The 23,979-nt window shown below is 40.1% G+C and overlaps 1 protein-coding gene across 9 annotated transcripts in view; it reads right to left on the reverse strand.

Moving 5' to 3' along the window:
• The window catches only part of LOC136856971 (uncharacterized), a 164,454-nt gene that overhangs the window by 65,220 nt on the left and 75,255 nt on the right, over positions 1 to 23,979 (reverse strand). For all 9 annotated transcript variants that reach the window (XM_067135279.2, XM_067135281.2, XM_067135280.2 and 6 more), the window contains one exon: positions 7,492 to 7,680. In XM_067135279.2, the coding sequence (XP_066991380.2) occupies positions 7,492 to 7,680 (189 nt within the window). The remainder of the gene's footprint in view (positions 1 to 7,491; positions 7,681 to 23,979) is intronic.

Genomic DNA, 23,979 nt, shown 5'->3' on the forward strand with positions numbered 1-23,979 from the left:
TCAAGCACAACATTATTCAATGTGTACATCACTGATCTTCCAACAACAATAAAGGAAGTAAGTGATGTGAATATCAGCATGTTTGCAGATGATATCATTTGATCCACAACACTTAACAACCAAAATCAGCAAATACTTCTTGAATACAGAATGAACCAGGCACTTAGACTTTAAAACTTGACTGAAAATAACAATATGAAAATCAATACAACTAAAACACTATATCAGTTTTTCTCCCTGAGACATCACAATCCTACTTTCAGTCTAAAATTCAGTGATCAGGAATTTCCAAAAAGTGAAAGCACCAAGTACCTAGGTATTATGGACAAGAAGCTGAACTGGACCAAACACATACATGTGGAGGAGAAAGTAAATGAAATTGCTGAAAAGACTAGGAGGAGCTGCTTGGGGGAGCACTCAAGACACACTCAACAAAACCTACAACATTTACATCAAACCTATTATAAAATATGGCAGTGAAGTACTTACTACAGTACCCCAATCAAAAATTCATCACCTTGAGAGGTATCAGAATAATTCCCTATGAGCCATAACAGGTGCAATAAAAACTATGCCTGTATCCACCTTACAGACGTATAGCCACAACTTACCAATAGAAGAAATGAAACAACAGCCAACACATCTAAAAAAAAAACCGGTTACTAGCCTCAATCTTAAAACCCAAAAAGATACTTTGAGGCTCACCAAAGAATATATTAATAAGAGCAATTTGCAAATAAAACTTGAACCACTCTGTATGCCAGTCGACCTCATTGAATATATGCAAGTGACTGCAGATCTTACTTTGCTAGAAGAGGGCTGCAAGGAAGTCTGTTCACCTTATGATCTAAAACAGCTGACCCTCTTTACAATAGAAGAAAGAGATCCATCTAATCAATGGCTAAAAATATATGGCTCACATGACAAGGAAAACAGAACTGGGGCAGGGATACATTCATCTCTCTTCTCACTTCACTTCCCAGTAGCCCAAAAACAAAAATTTTGATGCAGAGATAAAAGCAATTCCCCATGCACTACAACAGTTATTAGGCAGAAACAATGATTACCAAAAATTTGTTATCCTTACAAATTCAAAAGCAGCCATCCTAGCCATCTCATCAAATAGTAAGTCTCAAATAACTGAAAGAAATTCCATGTATGATAAAAACCCTCCAGAGACTCCACAAACAGATCTCATTTCAGTTGATTCCTTCTCATGTTTGAATAACAGGTAATGAAGAGGCAGACAGATTAGCCAAAAAAGGTACCACACTACAACAACCTGCCAGTCAAGACTGATTTTATGTCAGCAAAAAGGATTCTGTAAAATACTATTAAAAACAGGCATGAAGAAATGGCAAAGAAAACAGCAGAAACCATATGGAAGGATATTGATGCTAAATGGGATCAGTATAAAATAAAACCAAGAAGAGAAGCTGTAGCCTTCTTCAGACTTAACACTGGCCATGACTGTCTTGCAGCTCATCTGAAATGAATCAACATCCTGAAATCCAGAAAATGCACACTTTGTCATGACCCTGAAAGCAAAATTAATAAGGAACACCTGCTACATTGGAACAAACTTGATGTGACAGCCAGAACTTCAGGAAATCTCAGTCAACTATACTGGAACGCAAGAAAGCTGATGGATTGGAATCTGGGCTAGCCATAAGATATAACATCCAAGGGAGGTGCAGGACAACGCTTGATGAAAAGAAGGTTCTTCCTATTTTGCGCACACATTTTTGCATCCAGACCAGCCAACTGCTGCCAAAAAAAGATTTGAGGTCCGGCATGCTTTGGCATCATAGGCAGTTAATGATTGCACATGCTTGAAGCAATGAGGCTTTTTAGATTTTTTTTTTTTAAATCACAAAGGGGTGGAGCTTCTCAAAGCCATCAGCATTGGCTCCCGACATCACTGTGAGCCACATTTTGCTCTGTTTCCTGCCATGGCATTTATCCCCTTTGAATGTTAAAGTTTTGCTGGGCAAAAAATGTTCCTGGGTTAATATTTGTTGGTCATCTCCTGCAGTCTTCCATAGATGCATCACTAACAGCATTTGATTCCCCACAAACAATTGTATAGGTTGTGTTATATCTTTTCCTAAATCTGTTGATCCAGCCATTGGATGTGATGAAATTTTCAATGCCAAGAGTGTTTGCCAATTTATGCACCTTTTGCATTCAGAGCACACACAATGAATGCCTGCAGCTCTTGAAGTTTCAAACCAACTTTCCAAAACTTTTACCAAATCTTCTCATTTGGAATATGACACATTGTTTTTGGAGTTTTGTCTGCATTCTGAATCACTTCATCATGTTATGCTTCCTCTGTTTTCACCACTGTATTCAGCATGGATACAGAAAGCTCCAACTTGCGTGCCAGTGTAATGTGTTTTCCATGGAATGAATAAACTTATTCCAATATTCGAACCATCTCTTCAAGAATGTAAGTTTTCTTTTCTTTCTCCTCATGCCACCCACCAAACATCAGCCAGAAAAGCAGACACCAACAATAAAGCAATAACAAAGAAGGACTAACAAATATGTATGAACATAAACGACACTATAAGATGATCACGGCAAATGGCTGAACTCAGATAACATGAACAGAAAAGTAACAAATTTAAGAAGAGAAATGTAACAAATCAGCAACAACAACTTTAACAACTGCAACAACACAACCAACAATAAAATAACGGATTCTGGCAAGATGAACGTTGGATCACTTGATAATCACGAGCGTACACCAATGTTGCTTCTGAAAGAACGTGTGAGGGTTAAGTGTCAATGCATGCAAGGCCGTGAGGAAAAGCGCAAGTCCTGTGCTAAGAGTTAGACCCTGGTTGTTTGATTTGGTAATCATGCTGGGGTCACTCAAAGCATTTTAGGTTAGTTGCAATGCCATTTTACTTCTGGCTTTTACTCCCTCTGAAACAGTGATGTGATGTAAATGGTGGGAAGCATAAAATGTCTCAAACTTTTTTTTTTTAAATTTATTTCAAAAGAGGCACCTGAGCCAAGGCTCATAATGGTGCAGTACAAATAAGTACATTTGGCAACAAAGATGAGATTTGAGAACATCAGCTTCTAGGACAAAAATATAATATACTGTACAATGAATAATTATAATATTAATTACATTTGGCAACAAAGATGAGATTTTAGAACATCAGCTTCTAGGGCAAAAGTATAATATACTGTACAATGAAGAATAATAAAAATATTATTAAGGTATCCTAGTGATAGAAACCAAATATGAACAGCAGTGGTATATTATACTAAATAAGTACTCTATAGGCTTGGCATTTTTACTTTTAGAAAATTAACAAGCTTGGTTTTAAATATGGGTAAGTTAGCGGCTTCTCAAATATGCTCAGGAAGGCTATTGAAAAACTTTACAGAAAAATGCCATAAAGAATTAGTGCCATACTTAGTAGACTTCGATGATTTACAGTGAATTTTAGCAGATCCTCTTGTACTGTATGAATGTATGTCAGAATTCAAGTTGCAAAGTGTGTTCGAATGAGTTTGTCCATTTTTCAATTTATACAACATAATAGCTGAAGCTTTTTTACGAAGACCATCTAGTGACAGCACATTACAATAGTGGTAGACCTGTATGGTTGGTGTTAAGGTGGGTAAGTTGAAGAGTATTTTCAGTGCTCTTTTCTGTAAGATACTGATCTTTTCAAATGGTTCTTTACTGCAACATGCCCAGATATGAATCATATAATTCAGGTGGCTTTCAATTAGTGCATGATAAATACTCAACAGTCCACGAGAAACTTTGTATTTTAATCGGCTGAGTACACCAATAGCAGGAGTTATTCTATCACACAGCATTGTGATGTGATTCTCCCAAGTTAGCGACTCATCTATGCTAAGTCCTAGAAATTTGGTTGATTGAACACGAGGTACCACTTGGTCATAGAAACTCAAGTTGATGTCCAGAGGAAATGTACATAATGGTTTGTGAAATATGATATAGTTAGTTTTATTATGATTAATTCTTAGTCGGTTGGTAGTAAGCCAGGTCTGAATTAAAGATATGTCATGTTGCATCTTTTCTTCAAGATTATATGTACAATTCCCTGTGTAAAAAATATTTGTGTTATCAGCAAATAATGACAATTTGCCGAACAGCGGCAAGTTACCAATATCATTGACAAATACAAGAAATAATATTGGTGCTAGAACAGAACCTTGAGGCACACCAGTTGTTATAGTCTGCAACGTGCTTTCTGCTGCCATACAACTAACGAACTGTACCCTGTCTCTGAGATAATCTGTAAACCAGTTAAGTGCTAAACCTCTAACCCCTGCTGCTTCCAACTTCAGTAATAAAATGTTATGGTCAACTGTGTCAAATGCTTTCTGAAGATCTATAAAAAGGCCTGATGGTACCATACATGAGTCTAAGGACTCCTGTAACTTAATGTCTTCCACAGCATTGTAGGTACTAGAGTTAGGCAAAAATCTGTACTGGTATGGATAAAAATAGCCATTACATTTTAGGTATTTTAATAGCCTATCTTTGACCACTATCTCTAGGATTTTTGACAATGGGAAGGACTGATATAGGTCTGTAGTTATTAAGATCGGATTTATCAGACCCTTTATACACAGGAATGACCTTGGCAATTTTTAACTCACATGAAACAATACCTTCACTTAACGATTTGTTGATTAACTTTGTAATGCATGGAATTAAATGCACAGCTAGACTCTTAAGTAGGTTATTACTAACACCATACACATCACTACAGCTGCTATTTTTTAATTTTCTTATTATTTCCGCAACTTCAAGGTCATTAGTAGGTTTCAAAAACAATGAGTTACTTGGCCCATTTCCAATATTAAGTGATTTGTGGGTAGGAGTATTGATAGCTAACTTTTTTCCTATATTAATAAAGTGGTCATTAAATAATTTTGATATTTCTACTGGACAAGTCACAATATTATCTTGAACTTTGAGTTGGAAATTCCTGTTTTTGTTAAAATTTGATGTTAAGATTTCATTGACAATTTTCCAAGGATTGTTTTTGGCATTACTTAATCTATTTATGAAATATGCATTTTCCAACTGTCTTTTAAGCTTTGTTACCTGATTACATAATAGTTTATAGTCATTTATCAATTGCTGTGATGCATAATCACAGCCCATTTTTACTCTAAGTTGTTGTCTTTTTATTTTACCGTAAAGTTTATTCTTTTGATCAATGATGCTGGAAAGTGTATCATTCATCCATGGGCAATATTGCCTACCTTTGAATGTCTTATTATTTGCTTTATAATTCTGATTTATAGGCCTACTGCTACTATTGGCTTCCTGCAGATAATTGTTAAGTTTATTTACTATCACATCACAACTATCACCTTCACTGATGATCAGAGGATTGGTAGACATAAGCATTCATGTTCTTCACATTACATGTTTTTGGTTTCAAGTATGAAATTTCTGTTCTCACTTTCGATAAATTTATATCGCAGACTAATAAATTATGATCACTATAATCATTAATTATATTATACAGTTTGCACCTGTACAGCTTATTGACAAACATGATCTAACAGACTAGCTGTACCGTTAGTAATCCTGGTGGGAAATCTGCTATTACATGGATTTTGGTTACCGTATAGCATTCACATAACCTCTTAAGTTCAGACTCTAGTAGACTCGGCTGAAGTTTGTCAATATTGAAATCTCCTACAGTAAAACACATAATTACTATATTTATTCCATATATCCTCAAGTACATTAAGAAACTCTTTGGAAAATTTCAAATGGGGATTATAACATCCTAAAACAAGAATATCCCTCTCCAGACCGCTGACTTTAACCAATAAAAAATTGTACGGAGTACCAGGAGTGTTAATCAAAACTAATATTTTAGCTTTATAGGGTTCTTTAATGTATATAGCAATCCCTCCCCCTCTATCTTTTGTTCTGGAACAAAAACAACATTCATAACCTTTCAGATTATAATATTTCTCATCTTGTGGGAATAACCATGTTTCTACTATAATGATTTCTGGCATCTGTACATCTACAATTAAACTGGTTAAGTTTAGCCATTTATTACGGATACTTTGCGAGTTAGCATAAAAAATTCTCAGATGGCAATCTCTGGTCTTAAGTTGTCTTAAGTTTGTTAACTGAGCCTCTACAATTTCCATGTCATAATTCAAGCTGATTCAAGATTAAGAACATCTTCGATATATCGTATGCTTATCACATTACAGTTATCATCCTTCCTAACAAAAATCTTACCTTCCCGTGTCCACACATACTTATAACCTTTCATTCTTAAATCCTTGGCCCTCTTAAGAAGACCTTTGGCTCTGGGTGTAAGATGATCATTGATGTAAATCATATGATCTGAAGCATTGAAGCCCACTGCTACAGATGATATCTGCCGGACATTCTCCTTTGCTGCCATAAATTCCTGTTTTTTCCATCTGTTCACAAATTTGACAATAATGGGTCTGGGTAGTGTCTTGTTTGCCGAGGGAATTATATGAGCAATGTCTACATCACACTTATTTAATTCAAATCCAATAGCTTTACCAATATTTGTCACGACACTATAAAAGTCTTCATTCGGAAGTTCTGGTGCGCCATCGATTTCAATATTGTTTCTCCTTAGGTATTGGTTAACATTCTCCACTTCGTCATGGGAATCGGCCTTCATCTTGCGAAGTTCCTGTTGAAGTTCCTTGATCCTTTCATCCCGTTTATTAATTTCCAGTTTTAAGTCTTCAATTACTTTAGTATTGAAATCAATACTTTCCTTCAGCCTGTCAATAACTCTGTCCACTAATCGATCCATAATTGAGTCTAAAAATGTTGACTAACGAAGTATTTTATTCATCGCGGCCGACAGATCCTCTGAGCGACTGTTTACGTTAGGTGGAGTCCTCACATTCCCATCCGCTGCACTGCGCTGCTGTGGCTGTTGCTGCTCCAAGCTTGCCATCTCCTTGCTACCGCGATTCTTTTGTTTGTTCTTGGACATAACCTCAAACAAAAATTCCGATCTGAAACACTGTTTCACACTTAGTTCACGTAAAATAAATGATATTTCTTATTCACCCGTGACAATTTTCACACACACCGGCCGTTGTTACATATAACTTAGTCACCAAGAATCACTAATATCCATACGAACACAATAAATCTTCAGACTAACCACTAATGCTCTCTTACTTGGTTGCCATGTTCCTACTTAAATTTGAGGATTTTAATACATTGTGACCATAGGAAATCTGAAGGGACTAACAATAAATTTTTAAACAATGGGAAAACATTGAATGCAAGAACATAAAAGCAGGGTTAACACTGTATTTAAAGTTAGTCATCATAATACGATAGTCAAATTTGTGTGAATATAGAAATGTTTGAGGTAATCCAACACTCAACACATAAAATGACAGCATGTGGAAACTTTAAAAAACAGAAAAACTCTGTTAAACTTTGAAATTTACCTGTGGCCCTTTGGGTGCCCCACCAAAAAGGCAGGTGTTGCGAACAAATGTCTTGGAACCATAATCTTGAGCGACAGATTGGATCTGCTGAGCCAACTCTCTTGTGGGAGCTAGAATTAGGGCTATGGGCCCATCCCCTCGACTCAAGCGGTCTTGATTGTTGATGTGAACAGTTGCCGGTAATACATACTATGGAAGAAATTCCAACAATAAATACTATTAACATGGGCAACAAAGTAACAGAAAAAGAAATTTACAAATCCCATCCACAATCTGAAATTAAAATTAAGCATGCAGTTAGATGATTACATGCACTCATGATAAATTCTGATGATCATAGATTTCAGTTGTATTAAGGATAGAGAAATTCTGACATTCACATACAATTTGAATTGTGTATGTCAGAAGTAGAACTACTTGCTAAATTTTTGTCCCTGCCATGTTGAAAAAAATATCACAGGAAAATGTCACTGTCGTATTTAACACTAGAACCACTGAGCGGTCGTAACGACTGCTTTTAATTTTTCAAAGTCCTATTATGATGAAAGTCTTTGAAGTGTAAGGAGTGGAAACAGTCTGCATGTGGTACACTGCTTTAAACTGATGAGGCTTTGGTGACAGTGACTCCCAGGATAAGGAGTCCTTTATCATGCTAATGGCTTCTTTGGAAGGCAGAGGAGCAGATGGAGGCAGATGAAACAATAATGGTCAATGGCACAGAAGACCTCAACGGCAGACCTAGCACATGAGCAACTAAAGTAGCTCCAATGGCTGGGAAGGCAAAAGAAGGCTACAGCAGTTCGATTGTGAAACAATAATCGAGAACGGGACCGCTAGATTGAGAAGAAATTGAGAATGGTGCTGTTCTAAAGTTTTAAATTTCATCAGCATTTTTCCATCACTTGTCACATGCATTTCGCCTGCACATTATCTCAGGCTTGGTTTCTCAAATTTTTTTGCTTCCGCTCCCCTCCTAGCCATTCGATGTAATGGTGTTTCTACAAAAGCAGACTACGGCCTGAATTTTTGACACGGTGATTTCATCCTGTTTTAAATTGTTACAAAACCAAAATTTTTTAGATGAAGAGGTCCACAACCTCGCTATGTGCACTTATTGTTCGTTTCCACCTGTATCATTTGTCATTTCTTTTCTTCTTACGTTAACACCGTTTTCAGATTCAATTATGTTTTGTATTAACCCTTGCTTTCACTTAATTATCACAGCAAGTTGTTTTATTGCTCCATGTGATGTAAATATTGTATATTGTGCGCTCTCTCTCTCTCTCTCTCTCTCTCTCTCTCTCTCTCTCATTTTTTCCTTCATTATATTTCTTGGCACATTTTTAGCTTGTATTATGAAAATTACTTCAATTTGATTACTCCATCTAATGATGGAATTATATGATGCACTGAATTAGGAGGATACACTTAATATTTCCTTTGTAAAGTAATCTGTTATAATTGTGACAAGGAAGGGCATATAGCACAAGACTGTAAGGCTTCAAAAGTTCGAGAATAGAAGCCTCCCTTGTGCAGAAACTGCAATACGGCAGGTCATACGCAGAAAGAGTGTAGGGATAAGTGCCAAGAAAAAGATAAAGGTGAGTTACACGAAGTTAAAGTTCGTGCTATAATTCGGTGCTGTAATTGCAACAAAATGGGCCACAAACAGTCTGAATGCTGGGGATGGCAAAGGTCAACAGGTGAAAGGAAGTGTTTTACCTGTGGCCGTATGGGTCACCTGCAACATAATTGCTGGTTCAATAAGAAAGAGACTGTCTCTCGATACAGACAGGGTAACTACTCAAAAGAGAAAGGGGCATCCTCTCAAACCTCTAAACGTACAGAAGAGCAAAAAGGGAGAAGAGCTATTGACAAAGGGTTAAATGAAAGAGGGACCGCCAGGTTGGGCCGAAGAATGAGTCCAAAGAAATAGGAGGCCCATGGAAGGGTGCAGCTAGTCAAGTGAAGGGAAAGTCCTGTACCCCACCACCGAGTGAGGGCAATGCCTATGAAAGACATAGATGTAAAAGTGAGAGTTGTCCCGATAGTACTCTGTTAGTGAGTAATCTGGAGCAGTCTCGAAGGTAACACAACCGGACTGGTTCCATCGAAGTCTGTATTAAAGGACCAGAAGGCTATCATTTTCTTGTAGATACAGAGGCTGATGTGAGCCTCATACAAGAGAGGGCTGTGCGGAAAGGAGAAATAAAGTACCGTAAACCAACTATAGAATTGCATGGGGTGACAGGTCGGACTTCTCATACTAAGGAAGTGTTATTTTGAAAATAGGAAACTCCTCTCCCAAATTTTATGTTGTAGGAGATGAATTTTGATTGTCTGTCGATGGTCTAATAAGGAAGAGACCTATTATAGGAAAGTGTTATAAATTACCATGAAGGTTCTCCTTGGGTTTGAGTGTTCGAGAAGTGTTTAGGATAACTGTACCTTATAGTAAAATTGCGAACACTGTAGAGGGCTGAATAGAAATTGGTGTGCCGGGTCAGGAAAATTTAGTTCAATTTGTGTTGGATACTGGAAGCGAAGTATCTCTCGTAAAATGGCAGTTAGTGCCACCTGAGTCAATGGTTGTCAGGGAGACTGTCCCGCAGTTAGCGGGTGTAGATTCAGAAGCGATCAGACTCAGAGGGAGAGTAAGACTCCCAGTGGGAGAGTCAAACGCTGATTTTTACATAGTTGGTGAGGATGTACACCTTAATAGTGATGGGATTATTGGAAGGAATATACTGAGAGACAGTATAATAAATATAAGGAAGGCTATGTCACTGTAAAGGGAATCCAGTATTACATGACGGGAAATAGTGCTAAAGTGCATATGATCTGTCTCAAACCCAGGACAAAAACGATCGTCGAAGTAAGAACATCGTAATCTATAATCTTCATTTCTGTATTGACAAATTACACAATTAGAAATAGGAAAGGACATGCCCCATTTGGATGTGACCAAATGTTTGTCATATGGCATTCCCTAGACAATGTAATCTTAATCATAGATTCATGACATAGATGTGAATGTATGGTTCAGCTGAAGATGACCCTATGTAAAGGGTCGAAACCGGTCCTGTAGCATAAGTGCAATAAATAAGTATTGATAGGTGGAAATACTTTTCTATTTCTAATTGAAGTAAGAACAAAGAAGAGGCAGAAGGTGTGACTGATGAGCAAGAAATTCTGCCAGGGGTGTACATATTAATGTAATCACAAAGATGCACACAAAACGCTGTCAGTTGGTGCAGTTATTTATTCACATCTATTCACAAATTAAACACACACATAACCTTAATCACTGCTGTCACTAGCAACATACACACATCAACAAAGCCACCATTTTAACAACTGCCTATCACTTCAACATGGAGACTGCACAACATGAGATCACAAGTGTGCTCCTGCTACACCATAACTCTACTAAACAATAACTCATCTCTACCATCAATATGGCCCCATTATAAATGTGCCTGGCCAGGCTTCTAGAAAGATACGTTACAAAAAATACCTTCTCAAAAATTCTAGAGTGCTTAATACATAAATATAGTATACAGAATATTCTCCATTGTTCTTATCTACCCAGTACCATTCAGGAAGTTACAGTGTGTTTCACAATTTTGTAGTGGATTGCAAATTATATATACAGGTAAGAATAAAAATTGAACTGATATAATTGTCTATATACAGTGCATGTTTCATGGCATAACCTCACAAACAACGCGATCATATAGTACGAGGGCAGATCAGAAAATAAGTTGCACTTCCCAGTTATGGCCATTTATTACACCACCTATACAACAGCAACACGACTATAATGACATACACTGTACGTAACTTTTCCACACAGTTTCCAAGAAACTCCATACATTTCGGCGAACGCACAATCAACTTGTTGATGCCGGATGCATAGAAATTTCCTCCAGCGTTCTGCAACCACTCGGAGACAGCGGCCTTCACCTCCTCATCGGTCTGGAAACGTCAACCACCGAGCTCCGTTTTGAGCTTATCGAACAGATGAAAGTCACATGGCACTAGGTCGGGACTGTAGGGTGGATGTTGTCAGACCTCCCACTTGAAACGCTGCAGCAGTTCTCTCGTTTGGCGGGCCTTGTGAGGTGTTGCGTTATCGTGCAACAAAATCACACCGGCGCTCAATTTCACCCAGTGCTTCTTTTTAATCGCTTTACGCAACCAGTGCAACGTTTGACAATACGACGCCGCGTTGATCATCGTTCCATTTGACATGAATTCCAAGTGCAGCAAACCCTCCATGTCAAAGAACACTGTCAACATAACCTTACCAGCTGAAGGTTGAACCTTGGCCTTCTTTCGTTGTGGTGATGAAGGGTGCATCCATTCCATTGATGTTTGCTTCATTTCGGGGGTGAAGTGGTGGACCCACGTTTCGTCGCATGTGACGATTCGCCACAGAAACCTGTTGCCGTCTGCGGCATAGCATTGCAAAAATGCCAGGGAGGATTGGAAACGTTGTCCCTTGTGCCCATCGGTGAGAAGACGTGGGACCCATCTTTGACACAGCTTATGATATCCAAGGTCCTCGTGAACAATGGCGAACACACTGCCATATGACATGTTCAGCTGAGTCACGATTTCTCTCAGTTAACTGCGCCGGTTCTGTTTAATGATCACATTCACACTGTTGACCTTTCCACAGGTCCTGGACGTTGCGGGCCTGCCTTCACGATGGTTGTCCGTGATATCCGTGCGTCCGGCTTCGAATTGCTGACACCACTTTACGATACCTTGCCGGGAAATGGCCTGCTCCCCATACACAGCACTAATTTCATGAAGAATGTCCATGCAATTCTTCCTTTTGGCCCATAGGAATCTGATTGTCGCACGCACCTCATATTTGGAGTGAACGTCCAGTTGATGCGCTATTGTATTTAGACGCTATTCACACAATACTAGACGAGACACCACAGCGACCTGCCTAACAGATGTGTGGGCAGTTCCCTTTCTCCGCTGTACCCACGTTTGCAACACAGCGTACTGCTGTGGCGTATTAGTGCAACTAACCTTTTGATCCACCTACATACATTGTAAAAGTCCCGCATTATCCGTTCCTTGAAGAAATGATTTCCCAGATCAACTGTCCAGAAATTTCAGTCCCATCAATGCTAAATCCTCGATCATGCGCTTTTCAAGAAACTGTATCTCATGAAAGGACGGCTACGGCATACTTGCGGATCGTGATGTTAACGTCCCTTCATTGCGGTAATTTGAGAAAGTAGCCTACTGTACTGGAAAAGCGATCAGCAGTGATTAAGAGACCCATCTTGCCATCACATTCAGGTGGTATTGTTTAGAGAACCCTCAGAAATCGTAAAGCAGAGTGCGTCGACAACAATTGGAAGGAGACAGAGCAAATTTCGGCAGCTCTACTTGAAGCCAGAATGAGTTTCTTCAATTATTCGTACTTGCAAAACGTCTACATTATATCCAGGGTTAGAATTATTTTTTTTTACTTTTTCCTAGTGTATCGCGGAACAGGTTTTTGGCACTTCCCTCAGGGCACTGTATAGTCACTGGGCTTTCAGGCAGGAATCTAAACTGCTCCTTCTTAAACACAAATGTAGTATTTCAATATTATTATATACGATTATGTTATTGAGACCAGAAAAGATGTTGCACCTTATATACATAAAGCCAAGGGAGGTTCTGGGATTGCCTATTGCTGTTTTGGTCTTAATAAAAGACTGGGAATTTCACATTTTTGTGTTAAAATGTTATAAAAACTGCACGTGTTTTATTTGCACATGGCCGGGCTGAGTGGCTCAGACGGTTAAGGCGCTGGCCTTCTAACCCCAACTTGGCAGGTTCGATCCTGGCTCAGTCCGGTGGTATTTGAAGGTGCTCAAATATGACAGCCCCGTGTCGGTAGATTTACTGGCACGTAAAAGAACTCCTGCAGGACTAAATTCCGGCACCTCGGCGTCTCCGAAAACCTTAAAAAGTAGTTAGTGGGACGTAAAGCAAATAACATTATTATTATTTGCGCATGTTACATTTAAAAACTTTGTATTGTTTTGGACTCATACCAACTTGTACAGTGAGCGTGCTTTCCAGCTGAGCTCAAGGTCATGAATAACCATAATCTCAGAAATGTTAATGATATTTTTTCTCTCTCCAATTTGATTGTAATTAGTGACAGGCAGAATTGAATACAATGCATTCGAGAACTTGAGAATTGACACTTGCATTTGAAACCATATTCTCGAGTTCAACATAACCTTTAAAAGTCTATGTAGGCCTAATTTACACGGTACAGATCAACTCACTATGAACAGTATACCAGTGACCAAGTTACATTGGAAGATAAGAAAAAGAGATTTTGCCATCATGCTGGGCGCTTTTGTATCTAATGTGCTTTATTTTATTAGATTAGAGAATTAAAAACTACTTGTGGTGGATTGTTGTTTGGCTTGGCATTACAGGTATTAGATTTTTTGAAGAGTTTGGCTGATAAAAGTTGCTGAGCTGGAAGAAGATTTCAGAGGAAACTGACGAAGTTTCCCCGGTAAAACTGAATGTAAAGTTTCGAGATTTTAAAGTTGCGTACCGGTAATTAATCTTTGAAGCCGGCCCCGCGGTCTAATTTGCCTGCCTCTCACCCGGAGGGCCCAGGTTCGATTCCCAGCCAGGTCAGGCATTTTTACCTGGATATGAGGGCTGGTTTCAGGTTCACTTGGTTCTACAATTACCTTTAATTGAGGAGCTATTTAATGGTGAGATGATGACCCTGGTCTAAAGAGCCAGGAGTAACGGTCAAGATGATTTGTCACACTGACCATGCATTACCTTGTAATCTGCAGGCCTTTGGACTGAGCATCAGTCGCTTGGTAGGCGGAAGGCCCATTGGGACTGTAGTTTGGTTTGGTTTAGGGGTGTTTGTAAGATTATATGTTTCATTTTTGTTATGTTTAGCCAAATTGTTGATGGTTCATTCGTTCTCGGATTTTCTGTTTTCCCGTGTTGTAAGTTTTTCCGTGCTCCCTCCAAAAACGGAAGATCAAGGTTCCACTGTAACTAGTTTCCAGTCTACCATGGATATAGCCACATCTCCTTGATCTTTAAAATATATATCTGGGGTTTTCTCATATGGTAATACTTGAAAATCTAATGCTTCTCCCATGATAATTCCATATATCATAAGCTGAATGACTGTCATGACCCAAACTACGTTCCATGCAGAAGTCTCCATCTCACACCTCCAAGGAAATGTTCTGCAATTGAAAGAATTGCCTGCTTCTGGGAGTTCGCATTCCCATATCAATACTCAACTATGACTTCTGCAATAGCGCATCAATGGTAGTCATATCGCCCTAAAAATATGAACACTACAATAGTGATAAAAGTTCTCCACATGTGAGATTAATGAAACTGGGCAATCAATCCTTGCATTAAATCTGTACACCTGCGAGTTTGTCACATTCACTTATAAATGATCTCTTTCTTACAATAGTTCCTTTGTTTCTATAGGTTCCGCTTATCCAGACTTCAATGCTCTATAATCTATACACACATGGTACTTCTGTTTCTCTGAGGCATCCATTTGCTTTGGCACGAGCAACAGTGGAGCACTCCAAGCTGAGGTACTAGGAGTAATTATCTCGTGTTCCGCATTTTGTCTATTTGCCTTTGAACTTCCTCCTTCTGAGCTTCGGGTAACCAATAAGGTCTCGCGCTAATCGGAGGCTGATTTCCCTAATTCAAAATTCATGCTGCAATAAATCTGTGTACGTTAACTTGTTACCTCTAAATGAAATATTTCACTGTCTGCAGCACATATAGCATACAATTGTTCCTTGTCCTTGGGTGCTAAATGATCTACTCTTGTTCTATTACCCTCTGTTCTTGGGATTTTCCACTATCTTTTTGCACCTGAATCACCTGATTTATTTCTTTCGACTGTATCCATTCAGAGGATTCAACGGGTTTGAATTCTTGAATACTAAATAATGGACTCTCAAATTTAACTTCAGTTTCTCTCATATTTAACATACTAACTAAAGCCTTATAAATACAAGCCGCGTTATACAGCTTGATATGATGCACGTGCAATAAACTGATATAACTTGAAAACAACATTCTCTCATGTACATATGGTATGATTATGGTGTTTGTTAGGTTATGCCATGAAACATGCACTGTATATAGACAGTTATATCAGTTCAATGAATGTAAGAACCTGTGTATAATTTATTCTTACCTGTATGTATAATTAATCCACTACAAAATTGTGAAACACACTGTAACTTCCAGAATGGTACTGGGTAGATGAGAATGATGGAGAATATTCTTTACACTATATCTATGTATTAAGCACTCTAGAATTTTAGAGAAGGTATTTTTGTAACTTATCTTTCTAGAAGCCTGGTCAGGCACATATATAAGGAGGCCATTTTGACGGTAGAGACGAGTTATTGTTTAGTAGAGTTGTAGTGTAGCAGGACTATACTTGTGACCTCGTGTTGTTGTGACATTCAGTGGTTGCAGTCTCCATGCTGAAGTGATAGGCAGTTGTTAAAATGCCGACTTTGTTGATGCATGTTGCTAGTGACAGCAGTGATTAAGGTAATGTGTGCGTGTTTAATTTGTAAATAGATGACAGCATTTCATGTGTCTTTGTGGATACGTTAACTGGCGACCATGACGAGGACGTAAGAATCTACGAGTGAATACGAGTGTAGTAGACCAAAATGCAAGTGATTCTACAGAATATGTCACTGAAACAACTCGAGGACGAACTCGCCAAGAGGAATCTCCCAATGAACGGGAAGAAATAATTGCTACAGACGCGTCTACAGGAAGATCTCGTGGAAAAAGAAGATCCTGAAAAGTTTCATCGATGTCTACGAAGATTCGAAGACACAAGAAGAGGTAAATATAACCAAAATGTGTTCTAACCTAATGACCATGGTGCAGGCACTAAATAATTTCAGATGTAAATGACAAAATTTCAGACATAAATGACAAACTTTCAGACGAAAATTCTCAAGCGAACTCAGTTTTAACCGGACAGATAGCACAAGTGTACACACAAGTTTACAATGTAGAACAGGGCCTATAATAAAATTTCAACTGTAAATGACGAAATTTCATCGCAAATTTGCAACGTCACCAATTGATTAACGCAGCAGATTTTGGACATCAGGTCAAAACTGGGACAGGTTGACCAGATCAATAGTAGAGTAAGCCAGCAGGAAGGGGATATCTTGGACCTCAAGGCGGAGGTGGAAATCCAGGTTTTTGGCATAAAGCAACAGGTTGAGAGGAGGATTTCTAACATCAAGGGAAATTTTGAAAGCCATAGATCTGCCATTGAGGGAAATCTTGGGAGCCATAGATCTGCTGTTGAAGGAAGGTTAGAAAACTGGTTTTTGACCATCAAGGGAGATATGCAGAATATAAGGGGAAACATCCTTCACACAGTAGAAGATACTGTAGATTAACACAGACAGGACAAATCACCACTCCTCTAGCCCCTCAAACCTGACCAGCAGTACAGCACACCTAGACCCAAAGGTGATTATAGAAAGCCTTCCAGAATACCATAGGCGACTGGAGGAGAACCCTACTAGCTTCGTCGAGGGATCGGTCAGCCTATTAGGAAGGAATTATTTTCCAGAGGCAATCTTCATGCAACTCATCACACCGCGATTAAATGGGCAAGCCGCTTCTTGGTGGAACAACTTGAAGGCTTTAAATCTAAACTGGATGGACTTCAAGAGGGAATTCCTCCCTAGGTTTAATTCCGAAGGGGTGAAGAGCTCTGTGAAATGGAAGCTACTGACTGAGGTACAACTTACTGACATGAGAGCTAGCGCCTTTGTCCTACAGAAGTGCCAAGGTCAGATAGTGAGTAGAACAGGCCAACCCCACCCATTTATCATCTTAAGGATTGGCAACGAGAAATTTTTAGCCATACTCAACAGCCAAACAAGCTATTCATTTGTCAATGGGACTGTTGCTAGATTAGTACCGCCTATGAAGTCTCACCACCTCGGAAGGGTAGTGGGAGCAGCGGACAGGGTAACCTATTCCAAGGACAGAAAACCTAACCGTTAAATGCATGAACATGCCTATTGTATTTGACGTTGTAGTGATTCAGAACCTGATACCTGACATCATATTAGGTCATGACTTTCTGGTGGCATACAAGGTGACCATAGACTATGCTGCTCATGAAGTCTCTTTGGAAAAAGACAGACGTCTCAGGGTCGCTTGAAATTTCCGTACTCGCAAGGATACAGAAGTAGATGTATACGTGGGAGATATCCAGTTAACACATCTTCGATCAAGTGAAGAAGGGCCAAGACACACCTTCAAGGACTTTCCGGAAGTCATCACCAATAAAATAGGATTGACTACTATGGTATTGCACACCACTGAATGCAGCTCTTCCTCACCCATCAAGCAACGTCCATATCCAATCAACCCGGATAAACACAACTCCGTCATCCAGAAGATTTAAGAGCTGGAAGGGCAAGGTCACGTCGAACCCTCTACATCCTGTTGGGCTTCACCTATCGTTCTACTGAAGAAGAAGAAGAAGAAGAAGAAGAAGAAGAAGAAGAATGGGGAGTATCGATAAGTGTGGACTTCCACAGGTTGAACAAGAAAACTGTTAGTGATGCCTACCCCTTGCCAGACCTGAAAGACACGCTGAAACAAGTGGGTCTAGGGTTTTCAGCATGCTGGATCTCAACTCCAGATACTGGCAAGTGGAGGTTGTGGAAAGTTCTAGACCACTGACCACCTTCATGACACCGAGAGGATTTGTATTAGTTTGCAGTAATGCCTTTTGGATTGAAGAATGCTCCTTCCACCTTCATGCGACTGATGGATAAGGTATTATCAGGATATGTTGGAGATTTTTGCAAAGTGTATCTCAGTGACATTTTAATTCACAGCAAGAATTTTCAAGAACACCTTGTACATCTGAGGAAAGTACTGGAACGACTGAAGATTCATGGACTGACTTGCCAACTGGAAAATTGCCACTTCGCCCAGTCCCACGTAGAATATCTTGGTCATGCCCTAACATCTGAAGGCTTAGAAAGGCAACCAGAGAAGAATCAAGCTATCAAAGAAGCTAAATGCTCATGGACCAAGCAACAAGTAAGTCAGTTCCTTGGCTTATATCGGTGATAGAGCAGTTTCGTGCCACACTTTAGAGAAGGCAATACCACTCACCGATCTACTCCATAACAACCGCCTGTTCCGATCGACCAGCAAGGAAGAGGCACTGTTCCAAGGCATTAAGGCTGCGATATGCAACGCTCCTAGTCTAGCCCATCCCAACACTCAACAGAAAATGTGCCTGCAGACGGACACCAGCGACTCCGGCTTAGGAGCAGTGTTATTCCAGGAGAAGAGTTAACGACGGAAGAGTCATCGATTATGCCAGCAGGAAGCTATCTCCCACCAAACAACGCTACTGCACAGCTGAGAAGGAAGCCTTAGCCATGGTGTGTGCCCTGGGCAAAATCAGAGGCTACTTGGAAGGAAGATCCAGCTCTACACCAATAACGCTGCTCTCAAATGGTTGAACTCTGTCTCTGGCTCATTTTTTTTTTTCTTTTTGCTAGTTGCTTTACGTCACACCGACACAGATAGGTCTTATGGCGATGATGGGATAGGAAAGGGCTAGGAATGGGAAGGAAGCGGCCGTGGCTTTAAGGTACAGCCCCAGCATTTGCCTGGTGTGAAAATGGGAAACCACGGAAAACCATTTTTAGGGCTGCCGACAGTGGGGTTCGAACCTACTATCTCCCGAATACTGGATACTGGCCGCACTTAATTGACTGCAGCTATCGAGCTCGGTGGCTCAAAATCTAAATTGATGCAATGGGCTCTGTTAATCGCCAAATTTGATTTCGATGTGTCTCAAGTCCCAGGACCGACAAACATACGAGCAGACAGTTTATCTAGGCACCCGGCGATTGAACCTGAAGCTAGGAGCACCACTGTCGAGAGGGAGTTCCCACGAAAGTACAAGAGTGAGCCCAAGGAACCTGTCCTTATGACCATCAAGAAGGAACTTGATCTGGGAGTGATTAAACAGTGGCAGGAACAAGACAAGCCCTGTAGGACCATGATGCAGTGGATCAGGAGACAGAACGCTGATAGCCGACTCGTGCCGAGGGAATTCAAGATGTGCTACAAGAACTTCTGCGTTGACAGAGGACTCTTGATTTACAGTTCACACCTCTCTGACACGCCTGCAGTAGTGGTGATCCCCAGACAACACAACGGACATCCTCGAAGTTCCACAACAGTACTGAAGCCGGACATCCAGGAGGCAAAGAGACGTATCAGTCTATCCAATGAAGATTCTTCTGGGTCAATATGTGGAAAGACATCCTGGACTATATGAAGAGGTGCTACATCTGTGCTTGCACCAAGGCAAGCAACAGGAAGGCAGATTCCAGTCAGTGAGGAATACGGCCACAACGCCCATGGGAGGTCATAGCCCTGGACTTGATGGTTCCTTACGCTAGAACACCACTGGGTAAAACAGGAATCCTAGTAGTCACCGACCTCTTCACAAGATGGATTGAGGCCTTTCTGATACCTGAAGCCACGATGGGATGCATTACCAGCCTGCTACGAAACAAGGTATTCAGCCGCTACGGTTATTCACGGTGCATTCTTTCACATCAAGGAAGTGGCAGAAAATTATGACAGAAAGGAGTGTGGAGCACTGGATCACCCCTATCCACAACCCAAAGGCCAATCCAACAGAATGACGAAACCAGGAGCTGAAAAGGATGCTACGGGTCCACCTGATAGACAAAGAAAATAGACTGTGGGACCGTCAGATACCGCAGTCCCTCTTTGCCTTGTGACAACGCATAAACTGTGTCACCGGCTATTCCCCAGTGGAGCTGTTCCTTGGTCGACAGCTCATACGGCACCGGGGATTGGGAGATTCGTCCACCACCCACTTCGGGTCAAGATGATGCAGCTGTTTCCCTGGCAGAGTGGCAGCAGCAGCAGAACATCAAGGAGAAGCAAGCTTTGGCCAAGAAGAGATCCTTTTCCCAGGCCAAGGCTCAAGGTGTTGAAGAGACCCAGATATTTCTACCAGGCCAAAAAGTACTGCGACGTAATCACCCGGTCAGTAATAAGATTGGAGGGTTTCACGCAGGTCTTGCACCTAAGTGGGTTGGTCCCATCCAGGTGGATAAATAGCTGGGCCATGGGATCCACTTACTAAAGACAACCCTCCTGTCAAGGTCCATACATCAGAGTTGCAGCGAGTCACCCAGCTGCTGCGCACACAGAGTAAGCCTGGAGGAGAGGCTACTGATGACACAGCTCAGCCTGGTCATGAGGAGAATGCATTGACTATAACCGAGGAAGAGGCTGGCAGCGAGGCAACCCTGACCCCCGACATGACACGATCCGGTCAAGAGGAGGAGAGCACATCCAGCGACATTGTGGAAGAAAGAAGATACAATCTACGTCCAAGGCAAAGTCAATGAGTGTGACAGACTGTAGAAATTGTTTCAAGTTATGGGGGGATACTGATGCACATGCGATAAACTGATATAAATTGAAAACAATATTCTTTCACCCATGAGTAAATAATGCAAGTATCGAGCTCGTATTATTATTATTATTATTATTATTATTATTATTATTATTATTATTATTATTATTATTATTATTTGTAATGTATAGCTATGAAGTGTTTACATCCATTTAGTATTATTATTATTATTATTATTATTATTATTATTATTATTATTAGATCATTTATGTACATACGTAGGTGGATCAAAAGGTTAGTTGCAGTAACGCACCGCAGCAACGCGCTGTGTGTCGCAAACGTGGTCACAGCGGAGAAAGGGACAGACACTGCCCACACGTCTGTTAGGCAGGTCGCTGTGGTATCTCGTCTAGTATTGTGTGAATAGCGGTCAAATGGAATGGCGCGGCAACTGGACGTTCACTCCAAACATGAGGTGCTTGCGACAATCCGATTCCTATGGGCCAAGAGGAAGAATTGCACGGACATTCATCATGAAATTAGTGCTATGTATGGGGAGCAGGCCATTTCCCGGCAAGGTATCGTAAAGTGGTGTCAGCAATTCGAAGCCGGATGCATGGATATCACTGATAACCATCGCGAAGGCAGGCCCGCAACGTCCAGGACCCGTGCAAAGGTCAACAGTGTAAATGCGATCATTAGACAGAACCGGCGCATTGAACTGAGAGAAATCGTGACGCAGCTGAACATGTCGTATGGCAGTGTGTTCGCTATTGTTTACGAGGACTTTGGATATCGTAAGCTGTGTCAAAGATGGGTCCCACGTCTTCTCACTGATGAGCACAAGGGACAACATTTCCAATCCTTCCTGGCATTTTTGCAACGCTATGCCACAGACGGCAATGTGTTTCTGCAGCGAATCGTCACAGGCAACGAAACGTGGGCCCACCACTTCACCCCCGAAACAAAGCGAACATCAATGGAATGGATGCACCCCTCATCACCACAACGAAAGAAGGCCAAGGTTCAACCTTCAGCTGGTAAAGTTATGGCGACAGTGTTCTTTGACATGGAGGGTTTGCTGCACGTGGAATTCATGCCGAAAGGAACAACGATCAACGCAGCGTCGTATTGTCAAACGTTGCACCGGTTGTGTAAAGCAATTAAAGAGAAGCACCGGTGTGATTTTGTTGCACAATAACGCAACACCTCACAAGGCCCGCCAAACGAGAAAACTGCTGCAGCGTTTCAAGTGGGAGGTATGGCAACATTCACCCTACAGTCCCGACCTAGCACCATGTGACTCATCTGTTCGGTAAGCTCAAAACGGAGCTCGGTGGTTGACGTTTCCAGACCGATGAGGAAGTGAAGGCCGCTGTCTCCGAGTGGTTGCAGAATGCTGGAGGAAATTTCTATGCATCTGACATCGATAAGTTGGTTGTGCATTTGCAGAAATGTTTAGAGTCTCTTGGAAAATATGTGGAAAAGTGATGTTACAGTGTATGTCATAGTCTTGTTGCTGTTGTATAGGTGGTGTAATAAATGTCCGTAACTGGGAAGTGCAACTTGTTTTCTTATCCCCCTCGTAATAACCAATGAATTAAAATTGAATCAGAATTTAGAATACATTCAAAATATTCTACAGAATGAAACAAGACAGTTAACACAGTCATTTAAACTGTTAAAAATTTAGATAGCTGTCAACAGACACTTCATCGAGATAGAGAATCTTGTATCGCAACTATATGAACAGTATCAGATAGTTGCTACTGGAATTATGTATGTTCAAGTAGGGGTGATACATACGCAAATTTTGAGCCCTGTTGAGATAATAAAGGCATACAAGAAGTCACAAGAACAGTTTCCATTAGGAATGACCCCACCATTTGTTAACAAAGATAGGCTGGTGTACATTGTGTTAATGCAGCTCAGTGAGAAGAAAAAGTTATATGAAATACTTCCTTTTTCTACTACAGTCAGAGATCAAAATGATCAATTTGTAAGTGTACAAATAGAAAGAGACTTTGTACTCATAGATTCTGAACAACAAATTTATACTTATCCAAGCAGAGACCAAATAAACAATTGTAAACTTGTAACTGAAATGTCTAGAGTGTGTAAAACGGAGTTCACAATGAAAATGATTCATGGAACAAAGGAATGTGTAATTAGTTTGCTAAAAGGTGTTAATTCCATACCAGAAAGTTGTAAAAAAAGATAATACATATAAAAGAGTTAATGTGGTTACCCATAGACAAGTAAGTATTTGTATTTAACCCCTGAACCAGTAAAAATAACTATTGTCTGCAAGAGACGAGTGATGTATTACTCAATGGTACAGGTATATTGATATTGAATGAACCCTGTACAGTTTACGGTTAAACACTAAGATTAAAACTACTAATAATGTTAATACTACTTATAGGAAGGATATAATACCTAGCATTCCTCTTGAGTAAAATTGTTGTGAATATTTAAATTCTAAAATTAGATTGCAAGATTTAAATGTAAACGAAAATGCACTATATAGTCTCCTAACGCATGTAGATGATTTTAAACCCGTTGGTAAGAAAGTAGAGGAAGTGGAGACCTTAATCAGGGATAAGGAGAAAGAGTTGAAAAATGATTATGTCAATTCAAGTCTCAATGTGTACAAGATAATTATTTGGACAACAGTAGCTATAGTGGCAATCTTAACCATATTAATCTGTTGCAAATTTTGCCCATATTTAGCTGGGATATACCATAAAAAATATTGGGATCATACTACTGGACGTTGCACAAAGATTTGTTTTAGACAGAAGATAGTAAACGAAACTCATTTAAAGGCAAGGTCTTCAGATGATTTGGTAGTATATTTTGAGAGACCTCGACCAGTTGAGAGTCCGGCCAGTATTCATGAAATGGAAATCTCAGAGATAGTCACCGGTGATACAGTGCACACAACCCGTAGTATG

This window comes from Anabrus simplex, chromosome 1, assembly GCF_040414725.1.
Source record: "Anabrus simplex isolate iqAnaSimp1 chromosome 1, ASM4041472v1, whole genome shotgun sequence".
NCBI lineage: Eukaryota > Metazoa > Arthropoda > Insecta > Orthoptera > Tettigoniidae > Anabrus > Anabrus simplex.